The following is a 23,422-nucleotide window of genomic DNA, read 5'->3' as shown; positions in this document are numbered from 1 at the left end:
AGATGGGCAGAAGCAGCTACACCCAAAGAAAGAACACTGGGAGATGAATATAAACTGCTTGCATTTTTGTTTTTCTTCCCCAATTATTTATACCTTCTGAATTCAATTCTCCCTGTGCAACAAGAAAACTGTTCGGCTCTGCACACGTATATTGTATCCAGGATATACTGTAACCTATTCACCATGTAAAGGACTGCTTGCCATCTGGGGGAGGGGGTGGAGGGAAGGAGGGGAAAAATCGGAACAGAAGTGAATGCAAGGGATAATGTTGTAAAAAATTACCCTGGCATGAGTTCTATCAATAAAAAGTTATTTAAAAAATAAAATAAAAATGCTTAGCACAATGCCTGGAACTTAGTAAGCACTATATAAATGTTAGTTATGATTGTTGTTGCTAAGGCACCGTGCTACGTAATGGGGATACAAAGAAAGGGATAATCCTTCCCCTCAAGGAGTTTAATGAGATCTTAATGGTAAGTGTTTTGGGCAGAGAGGAATTGAAGAATGGATCCCTGGGGTAGGCAGGGAGAAAGTAATGATAGAGATCAGTTTAGTTCTGTGGCTTCACCCTCTAAAAAGGTCATCCAGTCAGAAATCCAAGTTATATCAAACCCTGAGGGATCTTGGACATCCTCATTTTGCCATAGCCTGTAAGAAATCTCAGTCATGTCCCTGAGGTTAATTTTTCCTATAAAATCTACTTATGGCCATGCCATACTCACTGCCCTCCTTTGGGTCAGTCTGCCAAGGCACTCTGTTTCAGTGACTTTCCCCTTACCCCTCCCCCATGCTCTGCGGTCTCCCCTAATCCTATCATACCTTGTAGCATCTCTTCTGACTACATTTCTCCTCCTTGAAGCTAATTCTTTTTTGGAGGGTGCTAAGTCCCTTTTAGGACTTATTCTGCCAGCTAAAAGCAAGCCCCAACATCATAGGGCTTTTCATGCTCTACCAACTCTATTTCATATTTCCCATTTCTGATATCTATTATACCTTTTATTTTATCTGTAACTTATTTCCTTAAGTAAACCTGCCTTCTGCCAAAGAGAATAGCCATTGTGAATTTTTCACATAACTGAACTCCAACTTTTGGTGCTTCTTGTCAAATCTAGAGAGACAGAGAAAGAGGGAACTAAGTAGTAGATCACTTTAATCACTTTCTACATAAAACTTGTCTTAATTGTCTAGCTGATAGTGCCTTTTCCAGCAAAATTATCTTGTATTCAGTTTGTATGTATTTTGTGTGCATGTGTATATATGATGTACATATTTTCTCTACTGAAAATATAACCTCTTTGAGTTTAAGGACCATTTCACAATTTCATTTTTGTATTTGCATTCCTCTCTGCCTGAGAAACAGTATGCACTTAAGATTCTTATGTGCTTGATTATTTTATATAACATATACAAAAGTATACTTATATATGATTATATATATATATATATGTGTGTGCATTGTGAAGATATAATGAGAATTGAATGAGATAATGAATGCAAAGCACTTTAAAAAACCTTAAAGTACTATGAATATGCCAGTAATCATCATCATCATCATCATTAAATTGTAACCTTGATCACTCTAATCAGATGATGACTCCATTTCTTTAACCTTCTACTGCATTCCAAGTGAGTTCAAGCAAAGTTTATAGAGCAATAAAAGTATATACTAATAAAGCTTAACAACTGGACTCTCAAAAAATATGCACATATACCTCTAAATTTAATCTATATTATTAACACTTCTTAAATCTAGATAATCAAGGAAACAATAAATCAAAGTGTGATTTACAGAAATAGTCCTTTTCTGGAATATAAATATTCACATTGAAAATATATCAAATTCTTACTTGCCAGCTATAAGTGACTCCAATGTGTATATGTTCATGTATGTATGTATGTATGTATGTTTGTCAATAGGTATAAATAAAACTATATCCACATATACTTATTTTTTTTATTTTTTTTTAAATTTAATTTTATTTAATAATAACTTTGTATTGACAGAATCCATGCCAGGATAATTTTTACACGCATTATCCCTTGAAATCACTTATGTTTCGTTTTTTCCCCTCCCTCCCTCCTCCCCCCCCCCCCAAGATGGCAAGCAGTCCTATATATGTTAAATATGTTGCAGTATATCCTAGATACAATACACATTTGCAGAACCGAACAGTTCTCCCGCTGCACAGGGAGAATTGGATTCAGAAGGTAAAAATAACTCAGGAAGAAAATCAAAAATCAAATAGTTCACATTCATTTCCCAGTATTCCTTCTTTGGGTATAGCTGTTTCTGTCCATCATTTATCCAATGAAACTCAGTTAAGTCTCTTTGTCAGAGAAATCCACTTCCATCAGAATACATCCTCATACAATATCGTTGTCGAAGTGTATAATGATCTCCTGGTTCTGCTCATCTCACTTAGCATCAGTCCATGTAGGTCTCTCCAAGCTTCTCTGTATTCATCCTGCTGGTCATTCCTTACAGAGCAATAATATTCCATAACATTCATATACCACAATTTACCCAGCCATTCTCCAATTGATGGGTATCCATTCATTTTCCAGTTTCTAGCCACTACAAACAGGGCTGCTACAAACATTTTGGCACATACAGGTCCCTTTCCCTTTTTTAGTATCTCTTTGGGGTATAAGCCCAATACAAACACTGCTGGATCAAAGGGTATACACAGTTTGATAACTTTTTGGGCATAATTCCAGATTGCTCTCCAGAATGGCTGGATTCGTTCACAACTCCACCAACAATGCATCAGTGTCCCCGTTTTCCCGCATCCCCTCCAACATTCATCATTATTTTTTCCTGTCATCTTAGCCAATCTGACAGGGGTGTAGTGATATCTCAGAGTTGTCTTAATTTGCATAACTCTGATCAATAGTGATTTGGAACACTCTTTCATGTGAGTGGTAATAGTTTCAATTTCATCATCTGAAAATTGTCTGTTCATATCCTTTGACCATTTATCAATTGGAGAATGGCTTGATTTCTTATAAATTTGAGTCAGTTCTCTATATATTTTGGAAATGAGGCCTTTATCAGAACCTTTAATTGTAAAGATATTTTCCCAGTTTGTTGCTTCCCTACTAATCTTGTTTGCATTCTTTCTGTTTGTACAAAGGATTTTTAATTTGATATAATCAAAATTTTCTATTTTGTGATCAGTAATGGTCTCTAGTTCATCTTTGGTCACAAATTTCTTTCTCCTCCACAAGTCTGAGAGATAAACTATCCTATGTTCCTCTAATTTATTTATAATCTCGTTCTTTATGCCTAGGTCATGGACCCATTTTGATCTTATCTTGGTATGTGGTGTTAAGTGTGGGTCCTTGCCTAATTTCTGCCATACTAATTTCCAGTTATCCCAGCAGTTTTTATCAAATAATGAAATCTTATCCCAAAATTTAGAATCTTTGGGTTTGTCAAACACTAGATTGCTATAGTTGACTATTCTGTCTTGTGAACCTAACCTTTTCCACTGATCAACTAATCTATTTCTAAGCCAATACCAAATGGTTTTGGTGACTGCTGCTTTATAATATAATTTTAGATCAGGTACAGCTAGACCCCCTTCATTTGATTTTTTTTTCATTAATTCCCTTGAGATTCTCGACTTTTTATTGTTCCATATGAATTTTGTTGTTATTTTTTCTAAATCATTAAAATATTTTCTTGGAAGTCTGATTGGTATAGCACTAAATAAATAGATTAGTTTAGGGAGTATTGTCATCTTTATTATATTCGCTCGGCCTATCCAAGAGCACTTAATATTTTTCCAATTATTTAAGTCTGACTTTATTTGTGTGAAAACTTTTTTGTAATTTTGCTCATATAATTCCTGACTTTCCTTTGGTAGATAGATTCCCAAATATTTTATGCTATCAACAGTTATTTTGAATGGAATTTCTCTTTGTATCTCTTGCTCTTGGATTTTGTTGGTGGTGTATAAGAATGCTGAGGATTTATGGGGATTTATTTTGTATCCTGCTACTTTGCTAAAATTATGAATTATTTCTAATAGCTTTTTAGTAGAATCTCTGGGGTTTTCTAGGTATACCATCATATCATCTGCAAAGAGTGATAGTTTGGTTTCCTCATTGCCTACTCTAATTCCTATAATCTCTTTCTCGACTCTTATTGCAGAGGCTAGTGTTTCTAATACAATATTGAATAATAATGGTGATAGTGGGCAACCTTGTTTCACTCCAGATCTTACTGGGAAAGGTTCCAGTTTTTCTCCATTGCACATGATGCTTACTGAAGGTTTAAAATATATGCCCCTAACTATTTTAAGGAAAAGTCCTTTTATTCCTATGCTCGCAAGTGTTTTTATTAGGAATGGCTGTTGGATTTTATCAAATGCTTTTTCTGCATCTATTGAGATGATCATATGGTTTTTGTTTGGTTGGTTGTTGATATAGTCAATTATGTTAATAGTTTTCTTTATATTGAACCAGCCCTGCATTCCTGGTATAAATCCTACTTGGTCATAGTGTATTATCCTGGGGATGATTTTCTGTAATCTTTTTGCTAATATTTTATTTAAGATTTTAGCATCAATATTCATTAGGGAGATTGGTCTATAATTTTCTTTCTCTGTTTTCAGCCTACCTGGTTTAGGTATCAGTACCATATCTGTGTCATAAAAGGAGTTTGGTAGGACTCCTTCAATCCCTACTTCTTCAAATAGTTTATTTAGCATTGGAGTTAATTGATCTTTAAATGTTTGATAGAATTCAGATGTAAATCCATCTGGTCCTGGGGATTTTTTCTTAGGGAGTTGATTGATAGTTTGTTCTATTTCTTTTTCTGAGATAGGAGTGTTTAGGATATTTACTTCTTCCTCTGTCAGTTTAGGCAAGTTATATTTTTGGAGGTATTCTTCTATTTCATTTAAGTTGTCGAATTTATTAGCGTAAAGTTGGGCAAAGTAACTCCTAATTATTGCTCTAATTTCCTCTTCGTTAGTGGTGAGTTCTCCCTTTTCATTTTTAAGACTAACAATTTGATTTTCCTCTTTCCTTTTTTTAATCAGATTTACTAAGGGTTTGTCTATTTTGTTGGTTTTTTCATAGAACCAACTCTTAGTTTTATTAATTAATTCAATAGTTTTTTTACTTTCAATTTTATTGATCTCTCCTTTTATTTTTTGAATTTCAAGTTTAGTGTTTGATTGGGGGTTTTTAATTTGTTCCTTTTCTAGCATTTTTAGTTGCAAGCCCAATTCATTGACCTTCTCTTTTTCTATTTTATACAAATAGGCCTCTAGAGATATGAGATTTCCCCTTATTACCGCTTTGGCTGCATCCCATACATTTTGGTATGATGTCTCATTATTATCGTTTTCTTGGATGAAGTTATTAATTATGTCTATAATTTGCTGTTTCACCCAATCATTCTTTAGTATGAGATTATTTACTTTCCAATTATTTTTTGGTCTACTTTCCTGTGGCTTTTTATTGAATGTAATTTTCAATGCATCATGGTCTGAAAAGGATGCATTCACTATTTCTGCCTTACTGCATTTGAGTTTGAGGTTTTTATGTCCTAATATATGGTCAATTTTTGTATAAGTTCCATGAACTGCTGAAAAGAAGGTGTACTCCTTTCTGTTTCCATTACATTTTCTCCAGAGATCTATCATATCTATTTTTTCTAGTATTCTATTTATCTCTTTGACTTCTTTCTTATTTATTTTGTGATTTGATTTATCTAATTCTGAGAGTGCAAGGTTGAGATCTCCCACTATTATAGTTTTACTGTCTATTTCTTCTTGCAGCTCTCTTAATTTCTCTTTTAAGAATTTAGATGCTACACTACTTGGTGCATATATGTTTAATATAGATACTTCTTCATTATTCATTCTACCCTTTAGCAAGATATAGTGCCCTTCCTTATCTCTTTTGATTAGATCAATTTTTGCTTTAGCTTGATCTGAGATCAGGATGGCTACCCCTGCTTTTTTGGCTTCACCTGAAGCATAGTAGGTTTTGCTCCAACCTTTTACCTTTAACCTGCATGTATCACCCCGCTTCAGGTGTGTTTCCTGTAAACAACATATTGTAGGATTCTGGCTTTTGATCCATTCTGCTAACTGCTTCCTCTTTATAGAGGAGTTTACCCCGTTCACATTTATGGTTAAAATGACCAATTCTGTATTACTTGCCATCTTGTTAACCAATGTTTATGCTTTTTTCCCTTCTTTACCCCTTACCCCCCTTCCCAGTATTAAGCTTGTGAGCACCACTTGCTTCTCACAGCCCTCCCTTTTTTAGTATCCCTCCCCCCCCTTAAAATTCCCCCCTTAACTTACCCCTTTCCCTCCCAGTAACCGTATTCCCTTCCACTTAGCTTATTCCTTCCCTTTTCACTTTTCCCTTCTCACTTTTCAATGAGGTGGGAGAAGTTTCACCATAGATTGAATATGTCTAAAATTCTTCTCTTAATGCCAATTCTGAAAGCAGTAAAATACTCACTATATTCATCCCTCTCCATTCTTTCTCTCAGATATACTAGGTTTTCTTTGCCTCTTCATGAAATGTAGTACCCTCACTTTCCCTTTTTTCTGGTACAATGTCCTTTCCACGTCTAGTTTCTAGAACAAGGTATACATGTTTTCTTTATACATCTTTATCGCCGAAATATAGATCCCAAGATTAATCTTTACCTTTTTAGATTTCTCTTGAGTTCTGTGCTTGTAGATCAAATTTTTTGTTAAGTTCTGGTTTTTTCATCAGAAATAGATGAAATTCGCTTATTTCGTTGAATGTCCATCTTCTTCCCTGGAAAAAGATGCTCAATCTCGCTGGGTAAGTTATTTTTGGTTGCATACCAAGTTCCTTAGCCTTTCGGAATATCATATTCCAGGCCCTTCGATCCTTTAATGTGGATGCTGCCAGATCCTGGGTGATCCTTATTGTGGCTCCTTGATACTTGAATTGGGTTTTTCTAGCCACTTGCAGTACTTTTTCCTTCGCCTGGGGGTTCTGGCATTTGGCCACTATATTCCTTGGTGTTTTGATTTCAAATTTCTTTCAATGTCTATTTTACCTTCTGTTTCTATGACTTCTGGGCAGTTCTCTTTGATAATTTCCTGGAAAATAGTGTCCAGGCTCTTTTTTTCATCATACTTTTCTGGAAGTCCGATGATTCTCAGGTTGTCTCTCCTGGATCTGTTTTCCAGGTCTGTTGTCTTCCCCAGAAGGTATTTCACATTCTTTTCCATTGTTTGATTTTTTTGGATTTGCTTGACTGATTCTTCTTGTCTCCTCGAGTCATTCAATTCCAATTGTTCGACCCTGATTTTCAGTAAGGTATTTTCTTCACTCACTTTTTTAAGATCTTTTTCTAATTGTCCAATTGAGTTCTTTTGTTCTGTGGAATTTTTTTCCATTTTGCCAATTTTGTTTTCCAGTTCACCAATCCTATTTTTCAAGGATTTGGTTTCTTTATCCACTCTCTCTTTAACTGACTTCTCCAGGCTCTTTTGCCAAGCCTCCCTCTCCTTTTGCAGAGCCTCACTCTGCTTTTGCCAAGTCTCCCTCTCCTTTTGCAAAGCCTCCTTCTCCTTTTGCCAAGCCTCCTTCCCCTTTTGCAAAGCCTCCCTCTCCTTTTCCCATTTTTCTTCTAGCTCCCTTGTGAGAGCCTTTTTAATTTCCTCCATGAGATTCATCTGTGCTGAGGAACATATGATCTCCTCCTTTGGGGATTCACCTGGGGACTGTTTGTTTTTAGTCTCCTCAGCATTTGGAGTCTGCTCTTTATCTGTATAAAAGCTGTCAAGGGTTAAATTCTTTTTCAGTTTCTTGCTCATTCTGTCTAATAATCAAAGACAAACTATCAAAGAAACAGAAGAAAAAAACCCCTTGAATGGAGGCTGCTTTCTTTGGGGGAGGGGCAGGGTAGCTGTGAGGCACGGGTCCTACTGTGCTGGCGCCTGCGCTCTGAGATCAGAGCGCTCTGAGACACTGTCGGGGAGGGGTGGCCAGGTCCCGAGAGACTCCAGCTGTTTGGGGTTGTATTCTTCACTCCCGGTGTTTTTAGCTTCTCTGCTGGGCTGCTGACTTGCTGCCGGAGCAAAGTATCTAATCCTGTAGCAAAGCTCTCCCCGCAGAGACGGCTGCGATCACGCCCCACCCCCTCTCCGCTCTACTCGGCTCTGAGCTGCTATCTGTGCTCTCGCTGCAGCTGCTGCCCACAGACTGCTTCCGATTTAAATACTGTCCCTGCCCTCGCGCAAAAACAGACCTTTCTTGACGAGTCTCAAGGATGGTTTCTCTTGGTAAGTAATTGTATGTTTTTTTTCAGTCGAGCATTAATTCAGAGGCATGAAATGAAATGGATAGTGAGAGAAAAACATGGAGGTTACACAGCAGTGTATTTCCTCTCCGCCATCTTGGCCAGAAGTGTTCACATATACTTATATAGGACATATAAGCCATATAGATGGTACAGTTGATAGAAGGCTGTCCTTGGAATCAGGAAAGTATGGACTAAAGTTTGATCTCCAGGAGCCATATATCTATACAAGTATATATCGAGAATAATAGGGATTATTGGTTAATAATAATAATAATAATTAGTGGAATTTTTCGCACTGCTTTAAGCATAAACTTATGTATAAACTCTTCAACTAAAGTGATCTTTAGGACTATTATATACATAAGTTGCTATATTTTCCTGTGAAAGGAATTTCTACACCAGTATTGCCCATATCAATGATATGCTATTTACATATTAAATATCACATATATTTGATGATCTGTGTACATGTTTAAGTTTGTAAATAGCCCTAAAAAAGATTTGATCATGTTAAAAGAAAATAGTAGTGTATATGAGCAACAACAAGGCTATAAAGCTTAAGTATAGTACACTTTGGGGAATGAGAGAAGAGTAATAATGTGAAGGGATCCATTAGTGCAACAGCTGCTGTGATAGTAAGGACAATGAAAATGAAAAACCCAAAAAGTATCTCCATAACATTAGAACTAAAGTAAAGTTTAAGAGATTCATAAATAGCAACATTTCAGTTCCATGGAAAAATAAGTCACTTGTAATTTCAATATGTGACAAAATATTTATTATCAGTGGTACAATGGAAACACAAGTTTTTCTGTCTATGATATTTTCTTTTGTTTCTGCTTCCCAACTTCACTAATAACATGCTTTTATCACTGATGTCAAGCTGAAGACAAAGGTAAGTGTGCTGATTTTATGCTTTCCTGGGATAGTCCAACTTTCAGGTTAAAGGGCATCATGTGATTTGGGTGTCACTGTGGCTAATGCATTTCCCTTCTCTGACCTAAATGGAATCATGATTTACACATGATAATAGCAACACCATCTTCCACCGCTAATGTTGGCTGGCATTTATTTCAGTTAATGCCCCAGGACTCTTTATTTTATGCCAATTTACCATTTTGACAAAGCTGGGGAATTGTCCATTTCAGCAAGGTTGTCAAATTGTAAGACTACAGGATCATAACTGCTTCCAGTTGAAATTGGCAAAGAGTATGCTTTTCATAGACTTTTGGAGCATATATTTTAAAATACAATCAAATGAGTCACAATAACCACAACTCTGGGAGGTCTGTTTGACTGTGTCTCAGCTGAATCAATACCACTCAGCTCGATTATGCTGAAATTAGGTAATATATGTATTTGTGAATATGTAGTTTAAACTAAATAATTCATGAGCATCATGAAAAGTTATATAGTACAAGCTTACAAGCCACATGTATTTCTGTATGTGATCTAGGGCATATCACCTTTAATCCTGAATTCCAATAAAATTATTCTCTTTGTGATAGTCACCATAAAGGACAAAACAAAAACAGTAAAATAATAATATAAAGATTTATATTGGCAAATATGCTTTGGTGCAATTCCATCAATAAGAAGAATTGTGTGTTGTTCATTAAGTGCCCTAGAAATAGAAAATGAAGACAGGAAGGTTTTGGTCACTATGCTCATCTTTAGAACAAGATTTCATTCTTGTCTGGACATTATTAAGAATAGAGGACACAATTCCCTATTCTGAATATGAAAAGTGATTTTTTTTTTTAAATGTAGAAGGGACATTATTCTGTTATGTCTTATTTTTCCTTGTATTTGTTTCTCCAAAGGACAAATGAAGCAAAATGGTATTGTTTTATAGAAAGAAATTAAAAGATTAGTTGCAGAAATAATAAAAAAAGATGGTAGGTGGATTGTGTCCCTGATGTTATATAGAGAAAACATTTTACTTTAAACTTGATGTTTTGAAATTCACACACAGTTGAATTCTCCATGATCAACACCATGAAGAAAGATGTCACAATGTAAAAGCATATTTGGAGCAGTGGAGTAGGAATCCTGGTTCAATTTATTACTACCTTTCAATCTGGAACAAGTCAGTTAACCTTTTGGTACCTCATTTTCTTCATTTTTAAAATCATGATTTTGGATTAGATGTTATCTAAAATCTTTGCGAAATCCTCTAATCTCATGAGAATTGTTTAGCCAGAGACACTCTAATTCTCTGCTTTCCATTTGCAGCTCTGCTTGGTTTGGACTCCACAGAATATGATCCCTCACTCATGATGAGCTAATGACCTGATATCTCATCACCATGCCCCTAAATCTGCTTTGGATATGTAGCATACTCCCAAATCCCTCAGCGTCCCCTTTCCTCTGATTGTAAGGCTGGGGGTAGAGCACTAACTCTCTCCCCAAACCTCAATCTTTCTTTTACGTAGAGCTGGAATCTGAACTTTACAAATTACTCTCTATTTTCCATCTGCATCTTTGCTTTCTTTGTACTCTACAAAAATGTGATACTGCCTAGTGTTGCCCATCAACACCACTTCTCCAGCTTTCTTTTATGAATTCTCTTTACCTATTAGGTTATAAGTTCTTTGGGGGAAAGGACTAGATATTTTTAAAATTTGTATCTCCAGTTCTTAGCATGGTACCTGGCCTATAGAAGAAAATTTACTAAGTACAATTGAAATCACATCTCTTTGTATTAAGATAAAGGATGATGGAAAGAAACCCAGTTGCTAAGGTTTGTTTTTCAGTAGTTTCATGACTCCATTTGGGATTTTCCTGGCTAAGGTACTGGAGTGGTTTGTCATTTCCTTCTGCAACTTATTTTACAGGTGAGCAATGGAGAAAAGTTATTTGCTAATAAGTATCAGAGGCTAGATTTGAACTCATGATGGGGTATCTTCCTAACTTCAGACCCAATGCTTTATCCATTGTACCAGCTAGCTGGCCCATACAACTGAATAACAACAAATAAAATACACCTGACAACTTATAAAGATATACACCTGTGATCCCAGTTCTAGATGAGATTGATTGACATAGATATACTTCTTGAACTTAGAGTTCTGAGTTGAGTGGACTATAACTATTAGGTTTCTGTGAAACTTATGCTCAGCAATAACATATTGACTCCTGGAACAGGGAACCCACCAGTTTGCCCAAGGAAGGGTGAATACACCCAGATCAAATACAGACCAGATAAAATTCTCCATGGCAATTGGTAATCAGATCAGGCCATAAGTAGTAGGCCTTGAATTTCTAGTCTTTTTTTTTTTTTTGGTAAGAAATTCATTTATTTTTAATACATATTACTTTATGAATCATGTTGGGAGAGAAAAATCAGAGCAAAAGGGAAAAAACATGGGAGAGATTAAAAAAAAAAAAACAGAAAAAAAGAAGTGTTGATTTACATTCAGCCTCCTTAGTTCTTTTTCTAGATACAGATGGCATTTTCTGTCCAAATTCTGTTGAGATTGCTTTGGATCACTGAAACACTAAGAACCAAATCTTTCAAAGTTAATTATTGCACATTCTTGCTGTTATTGTGTACAATGTATTCCTGGTTCTGTTTGTTTTGCTCAACATCAGTTCATGTAAATTTCTCCAGGCCCTTCTATAATCAGCTTGTGTTATATATATATATAGTCTGAATGAAATAGGGACACTAATTCTTTTTAAAATATAGTACATTTCAGAACAATGCAACATAACACAATATAACATAACCACAACAACAAATAAGATATCATATAACTTTAAATTGTCACAAAGAATGCCCCATACCTAGAACATAGCTGCAGAAGTTCTCCTCCAAGGTTGCAGGCCTCTCTTTCATGTAGTTCAGGGCATTCCTGTCCACCTCCTATGGCAATATGTTTTATACTTCGGCTCCTACTCCTAAATCCTGGGGAAAGATCCTCTGATTGACAGGTCTTAGAGCAAGGACTCCAAGATGACCAGTCTGTGGTTTCGCAGTCTTTTGGCATGACACAGGATTGAACAGTCAAGGGGAAGTTGTCTTGCATACAAAGGCTGTAAAAACAAAAATGGGAAACTGAAGTAGATTTATTGATGAAGTCTTGGGTTATCTCAAAATTGACCATCTATGCAAAGTCACTATTTCAGAAAATTATGCTTGAAAATATCTCAAAAGAAACACAATAATAGCACAAATTACTACTTTATACTATGCTCTAACATAAAGCATTACCTAACATGGCCTCATACCTTGTCCAAAGGGATAAAAGTAGAATAGTAGTGTGCTGGTGAATGTTGAACAATGGCCCTTTGGGGGGGGGGGGAATGAGTGGGAAATGCACACATAAGACACTTTTAAATTGATTTTGCATTATTAAATTAATTTGCTAATTTTAAGGTATAAATGATCACACTGAAAATGTAACAATCCACTCTCATGAGCAGGTTTGAGCTGATTCTGGCACCCTACTGACAGGGGTATATGACACACCTTATATCAAGTTCCATGTGGAACAGATCATAGTAAACCTGCAATGTCCATTGTGGTAGTTGAAGTCTATATGTCTTATGAAACTAGAATGCTTATTGAAGCACTGAAGTGCTTCTTGCATAATGTGTTGATTTCCAAGAATAAGACTCATAGTCCAAGACAACACCACGTTGCCAAAATCCTTTAAAAACAACCCTGCCTTTTTCAAATAAATGGCAATTTATTACCATTGCTAGTACAATAAACTGCTCAGTGCATCTTGGCATTTTCTTTGAAAGGCTCACAAAACACTCCAGGCAGAATTTCTTATAAAAATCTCCTATATAGTGAAGATCTTTCCTTAACCTTTCCATACTAGTAGGAACTGTTTCTTGATTTTGGAAGACAATGTAAAAACTTCCCAAAAGCAAAACTTTCTTTAAAAACAAATTAATAAAACCTATTTATCAGTTCAAGTTCTGAAAAAAGTAAACCCTTAATAAATAAAAAACTAACCTATGTTTTGTTTTTTTTTCTTTAAAAAAGAACATCTATCCTCAGGTTCCCAGTACAACTTTTGTCATTCTTTATAATGAAAAAAATTGCTATTGTTTTCCCTTTCTGCTTCTTGCTCATCCCCCTATGTTTTATTTTCTCCCAATTTTTTCAATTGGATCAACAAGTAGAATAATAACAATTACATCTCGAACAGTAAAAAATAGCACTTGATAATTGTCAATTTTATTGGCAAGTTGTGAGAAATAATTTGGTCTTGAATAGTAAGTACATAAGTACTAAACCCCCTGGTCAGCCAGGAGCATAGTTTCCATTTTTATTTTCAAATTCCACTGAAAAGAGCTGTCAAAATTGAGATGTAGACATCTGGATGATATAGAACATGGAATTCTAGACTTGGAGTTGAGAAGATTAAAGTTTGAATTCAGATTTGAAGTGCTTATCTGCTATATGAACCTAAACAAGTTACTTCTTTCTAACTCAGTTTCCTCATTTGTAAAATAGGGATACTAAATAGCACTTTCTTCCCAAGGTTGTAAAGGTCAAATGAGATAGTTCCTGGCAATTAGTATTATAGAAATACTACTTTGGTACTAGATGGTACTAGTTGGTATTAGTAGGTACTAGTAGAAGTTAAAATTAGAAGAAAAAATTTTAAAAGAAACTTAAAGTCTTATCTTCTTTTGCTTTTAGGAAATGTTCTATAGTCTCCCAAATCAAAAGGTAGTTCCTACTAGCATGGAGGGGTTAAGGAAAGCTCTTTACCATGTAAGAGAAAGAAAGTAGTAGTAGTTGTTGTAGTAGTGGTAGTGGTGGTGGTGGTGGTCGTTGTCATCATAGTAGTAGTAGTAGTAGTAGTAGTAGTAGTAGTAGTAGTAATAGTAGTAGTAGTAGTAGTAGTAGTAGTAGTAGTAAGCTATGGGGTCAAATTCAAATAGTCAATTTTGTTACTGTTGTTGTTTAGTCATTTTATATCATGGCATATTATATTATATTTTATATATTCTTTATAATATCATATAATATTACATATTATGTAATGTTATATATTATGAGGTCTTTATGACATCATTTGGGTGTTTTTTTTTAATCAAGATACTGTAATGGTTTGCTATTTCCTTCTCTTGTTCTTTTTATAGATAAGGAAATGGAGGCAATCATGGAGTGGTAATAGTAATAGTAGCAATAGTAGTAGTAGTAGTAAACTAGGGGGTCAAATTCAAATAGTATATTTTGTTACTATTGCTATTTAGTCATTTTGTATCATGTGCAACTCTCTATGATCTCATTTGGGGCTTTCCTAGCAAGATACTGGAGTGGTTTGCTATTTCCTTCTCTTGTTCTTTTTATAGATAAGGAAACTGAGGCAAACAAGGTGAAGTGGATATCCAATATCACACATTTAGTAAGTCATGATTTGAATTTAGATCTTCATTATTCCACATCTGTAAGCTATAAATTGGGCCATCTAATTGCTTTCAAGTTATAAACATTGATTAAATAACTAAAGATTGCTTAAATGCTCAGAAATAGAGATTAGACCCTTAATGTGGGTATGTTTTTTTTTTTTTTTAAAGAGAAAATATACACCATTCATTTGTGATTGGAAGAAAAAGAAATGCTTAAGATAGTGATGACTATTTAATATTCATAGACTGTTATTTGCAATAACTTGACAAAACATCTGTAAATGAAATCTTGGGAGCTACAAATTGCCCAAATAACATTTATTCCACTAGAAATATATAAAAAAAAAAAAACCCATCACATTTGAGAATAAAACAGTATATATAAATAAATAAAACAAAATATTACTAAAGTCATTAGGTAACTATCATTCACCCTCCCTCCCCCATTATTTAGCTTTTATTGAGATACCCAGATTTAACTGAAAGTATATTTTCTGTAGAGAAAGATAGGGTTGAGATGCTTCCTGAGAAACTTGATTTTGGTCAATCACAGAATCTCAAATTTGGAAGGGACTTCACATGTCATCCAACTTTCAGTGAAAGGTCTCCATTAATCAAGGAGGTATATTCACTGTATTGGAGCATTTCACATTTGGTCCCTTTTAACTAAAACCAACTTTTTCTTTACATTGATCCCAATTTTGTCTTTCTGAAGCTTTCACCTCATTAATCCTACTTGCGCCCAATGAAAAAAAGGACACAAGGACTATTAGTTTGTGAAAGGGAAGTATAATAGAGTTTAGTCATTAATAAAGAAAAAAATCTTACTTTTTTTTAAACCAAGTAAGATTTTTGAATACATTTTAAAATTTCACACTTGAAGGGCAAAAAGAAAATTGTTTCTTTAAAGACAGAAATGAGAATATCCAATTTGTGCTTAATAAAGAGGACAAACCAAATTAGGGGTCAAATATAGGAAAAGACATTAATTTTTATTAAAATAGCACAAATGCTAACCTGAGAACCATCAATCAAGTCCTTCCTTGGGTACTTTTTTATTTATATGACCTGTGGTTTAATTTCTTTATTCCTTTATTTTTTCATCAGTATAATTAGAATAATTCTCCTTATCCATTGCCTAGATTAGCAAGATTTTCTTAAAACTAAAACATAATAATAGTAATAATCCCAGGTACAGTATTTTCAACTTGTCATCCACACCAGGTGCAATAACAGTGAAAGGCAGCAGAATTCTGTGATATGTTTTTTTGACTAGATGGGGAGAAGGGAAGGCAGGAGACCTACCAAAAATTGTTTCAGGATTTTAGGGATTTGATCTTGTTGTTTTAATAAAGACCAGTGTCATCACTGTAACATTTCCTTCTTTCTCTCCCTTTTCTCCCCACGTTCTCCCCTCTTTCTTCTTTCCTTCTCTCTGTTTCCCTCTGTCTCTTATGTACCTTTGTCTCTTTGTGTGTGCCTCTTCATCTCTGTCTCTATCTTTTTTGTCTCTCTGTCTTTCTGTCTCTCTCTTAGTTAAAGACAAAAGGAAAAACAGGGAGGGAACATAAGAAAGTGAAATAACAAATAGAGACATGATACAGAAGTCAACAATAGAGAGAACACTAAAGGCAGTATAAAAACTACCAACACACCAACATAATACCAGCATATTAACACAAAGCTATCCTAAATCCAAAAAGCTTACTGGACAGTGAAAAGCTTTAGAAGGCTTCATCTCCAAATTAAAACATGAGAGATGTTGGTTAGGTTAATTCAATCCTAAAGAAAAATAAAGCAATAGACAAATTTTGAAAATGTGAAAAAGATAATCCATATTGAATTGTAACATTTTTTTTTCATTTTCCAGAGCACTGTGCTAGACACAGGAAGATATGTTTATAAGCTGTGGCCCCTATCCTTAGAAAACTTATGCCAGGTAAAACAATGAAGTGAATAGAGTTCTGAATTTGGAGTCATAAAAATCTCAGACATTTACTAGCTGTGTAAATGTTCTAGATGTTTGAGGCTGGCCAAGTCACTTAACCTCTGTCTGCCTCTATTTCTTTGTTTACATAAAGATAACATGTGCCAAATGCTTTCCAAATCTTAAAGTACCATATAAATATTATCTATTATAATAATATGGTAATTAATTATACCTATGTATGTTCATTTATTTAAATATTATTCTAAATGGTGTGTGATCTATTTAAATATAGCATTTATGGAAACACTAAAAAAATAGAACTTCCTAGAATTACTAAGGAGTTCTGTTTTTATGGAATTTCTTGAATAAAAGTATATTAAACATTCTTTCATTCAGTCAAGCACTGAGTCTTAAGCAAATGTTGATGCTCAGACATAATCCATCTGGTAAGAGCTTATCTACATGACTAACAAAATACCCAAGAAGAAATAACAACCAGATATCAAGTTTTGAAGGTAAACTAAAGTGTTATCTAATTCTAACTTGTGGGGGAAAATATACTCATAAATACAAAGAAGGAAGAAGAGATTAAAAGCAGAGTATAAGAACCAGAGAAGGTATTAGGTAAGCCTGAATTGACTGTAACATTGAATGAAATAAAAAACTATGTATTTTCTCCCTCCCACAATTTTTATTTTTAGAGTCTTTTTCTAGGATCAGCTGAACTCATGCTATCACATGAATAAAAATGTCAAAGATTATAACCTGGTAAATGTGTACCTGAGTGTTTTGTAAAAACCTTTGACTGTTATATACATCTAGATGGAGATAGAGGTATTATACTTTTAAACACAGACCTTCAGAAACAGAGAGATGTATGAAGAGAATTCTTAAAGTTCATCAGAATGTCTTTGGATAGAAATTTTGAGATCTCTTTATACTATATTTGTATACATAATGGGAGTGTGTATGGTTACATGTACATAGATACCTGATCTTGCTACTGGACCCAGATGCAGAGAATGAGTCTGGTGACTTTGCACAATCTTGCCTCATTTTAAATCCTATTCACTTGCAAATCAGGGCATTACCTTGCTGATAGAACTCTTCCCCAGGTCATTTTTTCAATACCTATTTTCTAGCCACATTTCCCCATTTTATACTTTAAACAAGAGATCATTTTCATAGGGATTACAAAGAAATTCCAATTGGAATAAAATTAATTGACTTTAGGTTTCCTGTTCCTATTACCTTTCTATATAAAAGCATTTTAATAGTAATTTTCACATGATAATTTTGCATAATGCAAATGTATATTTAATTGGTTAATTTCCAAAGATTTAAAAAAAAAAAAACAACAATAATACATTTAAATTCAATAATAACTAGAATGGAAATTAAAATGAGACAACTTATATGAATTTATCTTTTATAATACAAATGAATTCTGTGTTGACTTGATATTCAGATGTACTCCCACATGTAATGTGGGTAATGCCTCTACTCTTGAATACTCAATGAAACTGAACTTTGAATATGTTTGTAATTTTCAATGTATTAAGTTATGATCTATATAATAGGCAACAAAGAGCCATTTATATCAAACCAATTGGGATCATGTATAGACTAACATTTTCTGAATCTCAGTATATATGTCAGGTATCATAATCTTCATTATTCTCACTAAATGATGATGTTCATTTTGACACATTCTCTCTCTCTCTCTCTCTCTCTCTCTCTCTCTCTCTCTCTCTCTCTCTCTTTCTCTCACTCCCCTTCCTTTATTTTGTTACTGGAATGATGAGATAATCTATTCCATCAGAAATAGTGTTGATATTAATTTAAAATGCCACCAAAGTCCAAAAAATGCTTCTCAAATTTAGCATTATTTCCCCTAGAAGGAACTTTAATACTTTTGCTCAACTGAACATAAATGTTCGAATGGGAAGAAACTTTAGGGTTCAGACTCATTTTATTGATATTTAAAGAAATTCAGTGACATTGCAAAGATCCCAAAGCTAGTTTAGAGAAAAATCATGTCTACAGATTCTTAATTCTTTCTATATCATACCTATACTCATCTGCCCCTAAAAAGCCACTTTGAATTAAGTAAATAGAATACTAAAATAACAGGAAAAAATAATCCATCTTTACCCACACCAAAACACATGTAGAGGAGGAAAAGAGAGATAGAAGAGAGAATTGGGAAAAAAAATCACTACCAATCAAGGAACATTTATTAAACACTATGTGCCATTCTTATGGTCCCAAAAGGAAGCATTAAAAATAGGAGGATATGCATATATGCAAACGCATGTGCTTTACATTGTATCTATAGTAGTGTGTAGCACCTATTTTTGATCAAATGGGAATATATAAATATACATACACATAGGTGTACACATTATTATTTCAGATTTTAAATTCTGAGAGATCATATTTGATTTAATTCTTACTGTGATTCCTTCTGTTAAATTATTACTTAGCGGGTAATTATTTTATATTTCAAGAGGACCTTTGCCTTTGTAGTCACATAAATGTAAGCTGAGAAGAAATGGCAAGTTTAAAAAGTACTTAAAAACAAACAAGCAACTTTCTTTTCATGTAGAAAATTCTGGGCTACAGTGATTATGTAATAAAAAGTAAGACAATAGCGGATACCAGCCAAGATGGCTGTCTGAAGGCAAACCAAACAGCAACTTCCCACATATTGCAGCAAAAACTTAGCATAAGACTGCACTACTTGATTGACCATATGGCCACATGGAAAAATTAGAGCCAGTGCAAGCAAACAATTTGGAAGCAAATAATTTAAAAGTGAGAAGAAATGGACTACAGCAGAGGAAGTGAAAGTGAAGATCTCCTCTGAGAGCAAAAAAAAAAAGTCCAAATTTGGGAAACATGACTGGAGAGATGAATAAGCTAAAGAAGATAAAGAACACTAAATAGAACTATAATGCAGAAAGATCCCAAAAATGATTTAGAAGGATATAGTAATTTCATAACTATGAGCAAAAATTCAAAAGAAAAGAAATCACAAAGATTATTTAAATACTTCAAAGAAATAAAGAAACTAATAATGAAATAAAATGTCTGGAGGAAAGAATTAAAAAACAAACAGTTTAAGCCACAAAGTGATAAATCTAAGCAAAATAATGAAATCTCTAGCAAGTATAAAAAACAAAACAAAAATTCATTATTTCATGAGCCAGCAAGAAATTTTAGAACAAAATCACATCGAAATAGAAGAATATATAAGGTATTTGCTGTCATAAACAAAATGATCTAGAAAACAGAATGGGAGAATTTAATAATTTAAGAATGATAAGAATCTTTAAAAAAACCAAATTTAAAAAAGCCTACACACTATCTCAAGAATTCATAATGGAAATATTTCATATTAATAAGAATCACATGATAAGGTGAAAATAGAAACAATCATCTAAAAGTAAGAATCATCCTGAAAGAAATTCCAAAAGCAAAAGTTCTAGGACTATCATTATAAAAATTCAGAGCCTCTGATTCAACAACAACAACAAAAAATACTGCAAATATCCAGAAAGAAAAGGTTCAAGTACTATGGAACTAGAGTTAGAATCACACAAGACATGACAATTTTTACTATAAATATGAGAAAATCTTAGAAAATCGTATTTCAAAAGAGAAGGGAATTGGGCTGACAACAAAAATAACTTACTCTGCAAAACTGAGTATAATTTTGTAATTGGGAGTGGGGGTGGGGAAGGTCAAGGGGAACAGAAGGAAAGGATCTATAACTAAATAGACTTTCAAACCATTTCTTAATGAAAAAGTCAAAATTCAATGGAAATTTCTAAGAAAAATCTAGAAAGTTAAAATTTTATCAGAACAATTGGAAGAGGAAGGATGAGGCTATAGAAAAGATATTCTAATGGAAGAGAAAATACAAGTGTCCTTTTGGAACTTGAATATCTTCTAAGGATATTGAGGAAGTTAATTAAGAAAAACTGAGGACCTATAAGTATATTGGCTCTCTCCTGAGAGTTTTAATGTGAGAAAGAAAAGGAAAGATAAAAGGAATACACTTCCTTTCATTTAGATAAAATAAATAGTGTAGAAAAGAGTAAGGAAGAGGTGCATTTGTTTTTCTCTTTTAATTGGGCTGTATGAGAGGAATAAAATGAATATGGACAAAAGTTTTAGGAATGCAGGCATTGGAAAAAATCTATTTCAAATGAATCAATCTTTCAAAGAAGGACTTACATATACTCAGGCTTAGACATAAAAAGGCAGCTGGAAAAATATATAAACTCAACAAGTAAATAGGTAGGGATTGGAGAGGGGGACTGTTGAGAGGAAAAATAGTAATGGGGAGGAAATAGTCAAAAGCAAAACAAACATCTTCTTGATATCAATGGGGATTTAGAGAAGGATAAAAGGAATGGGAGAAAAATTGAAAATTAAGAGAATGCCCACTAATTGGATAGTGGCTTAACAAATAGTGGCATATAAATGCAATTTAATATTATTACACTGAAAAAAAATGACAAAAAATGGCAAGGGGGTAGACATGGAAATGGTGAAAAGAAAAAAAAAGTTGAAGAGGGAAGGAGAGCCAAGATGGCAGAGTAAATACAGGGACTTGCCTGAGTTCTTCCCCAACCCCCTCAAAATACCTTTAAATAATAACTTTCAACAAATTCTGGAGTGGCAGAACACACACACACACACACACACACACACACACACACACACGGACTAAAACAATTTTCCAGCCCAAGACACTAAATTTCACAGAAAGTAAAAGAGGAAATTCATAAGGAAGTACAGACAAGCCAAATTGTCTGGAAAGTAATGGACTGAATTTATTATATACATTTTTTTAAAGTAAGTCATATGGAATTGAAAGTCATAGTCACATATGTAATCTATTGTGTTTTTTTTGTGATCATTGTTCAGAATTGAAACAAGTCATTTTTTAAAGAGAGTACTCAAAAATTTTAAAACACTAAGGAAAAATATTAAAATGAAACAATTCACAAACTCTTTCTTTACTTATTCCAGCCAAGTATATCAATTATTTTCCTAAGCATATTACCAATCATTGTCCAATACACAGATTGTGTTTTTTTAACTCAAAGATATTTCTCCATAAAGAAAATTGAACAAAGAGATGTATTTTATTTAATTAGGCAGAGTATTATTTTTTAAAAATACAATAAGATCATTGGCATTTGAGTGAGAATGATAAGCCATCCACAAAATGAAAGAGAAAAATATAAATAAGGTATACAGTGATACAATAAAACCAGATATTTAAAATTAGGCAAATAAATGATGAGGGAACACATTGGCATCACAATAATATAGCAGTCAGTGGCTTTGTGAGGCTAAACAGAGGGGAACATTGCTTAAGGTGTTTATCAAAAGTTAAAGCAATCAATTAGTGAGCCAACAAAGTCACTAATTAAAATTGATGTCTCTCAAAATTGAGAAAGTGACTTTCAGAAAAGCAAACATATTGAATGACATCATGAGAATAAAAATTGAAATCCTCTTTTTAAAAAGAAACCTAATCAAGATGATAGTAAAAGAGTCAGAAAAAAAATGCCTATGACCCTAAAATTTCATATCTGTAAAAAACAGTAACAAATCCCAGGGTGAGTTTAATGAATATTTTAGAAGAGAAACATATCTTTCAAGAGTTATAAATGATTAAGTGAAAACAAAACTAGAATTATATAAGTTTTTTAAAAGCAAGGATTGTTAATTTTTTGCCCAAAATGTTCAACACACTAATTGCATCTATAGGTGCTTAACAGATACTTGTTAAATTGAAATGAATGATGTAAGTTATTTGAAATCACACAATAGTTGTGCTCCCCCATTTATACACACCAGATTCCCATTTACCAATGGATATGATTTGAAAGTTTTTGATCCCTTTAGAAAAGCACTTTATATCCATTGATCTCTAGGTTATCCATTAAGCTGGGAAAATAGCAAAAGCTTTTTGAAAAGGACTGTGAAACTTGATATTGCCAAAATAAAATGGAGTGTAGGAACAGGTCATTTCATTAAGTATCATTCTTCCATCCACATGAAAAAATAAAGAATGTCACCAATTACTATCTTATTGTGTCAGAATCAAAATAGTTCCATGTAAGTAAATAATGCACTAGTACCTTCTCAATAATATGTCCCTCATAATAATAACAATAACAACTAATATTTATATAATGCTTTAGTATTTCCAAACCACTTTACATACATCATTTCATTGGAGCTCTTGAATTATTTCATTTAACACCTTTTATAGTAGTTGCTGTTGGTAATTTGCCCATTTTGCATGTGAGGAAGCAAAAACTAGTTCAAAGGGGTACAGACTTCCCCATGGTCATACTGAAAGTTTTAGTAATAGGCATTATTTTCCTTATGAATGTTTTACATTCTATCCAGTATACTGTGCTGTCTATTTAAAAGGGAGGAAAATTGCTCCATATTTTAAGAACCTGAGCTATATAAATATAGAAAACCAGAAATGTCTACACATAGCACTTTTTTTTATCAAAAATGTTTTAATCACGAGTGTACTATGTGTCAGGTAATGTGCTATGCACCAAGATTATGAAGACAAAAGCAAAATGGTCTCAACCCTCAAAAAACTTGCATTCTTAAAAAAAAAAATACAACATAATATAGGGTAGTGGGAGCCAGGGAAGGAACTTTTAGTCTAGGCCAGTAGTCTTCAAACTTATTTGCTTACATAATTCTATCTGTTTTCAAGAATATATATTATTATGTTTATTTATACCATTGCT

General features: G+C 33.6%; 1 protein-coding gene across 1 annotated transcript in view; it reads right to left on the bottom strand.

The window, feature by feature from the left end:
• LOC127557246 (thrombospondin type-1 domain-containing protein 7B-like) overlaps nt 1–23,422 on the bottom strand; it is a 570,574-nt gene that overhangs the window by 484,781 nt on the left and 62,371 nt on the right. The window contains exon 3 of the mRNA XM_051990636.1: nt 12,104–12,352. Within this exon, the coding sequence (XP_051846596.1) occupies nt 12,104–12,352 (249 nt within the window). The remainder of the gene's footprint in view (nt 1–12,103; nt 12,353–23,422) is intronic.

This window comes from Antechinus flavipes, chromosome 3 (assembly GCF_016432865.1).
Source record: "Antechinus flavipes isolate AdamAnt ecotype Samford, QLD, Australia chromosome 3, AdamAnt_v2, whole genome shotgun sequence".
NCBI classification, from domain to species: domain Eukaryota; kingdom Metazoa; phylum Chordata; class Mammalia; order Dasyuromorphia; family Dasyuridae; genus Antechinus; species Antechinus flavipes.
Note: the sequence above shows the minus strand (reverse complement) of the source record. Positions and strands in the feature narration are given on the sequence as shown.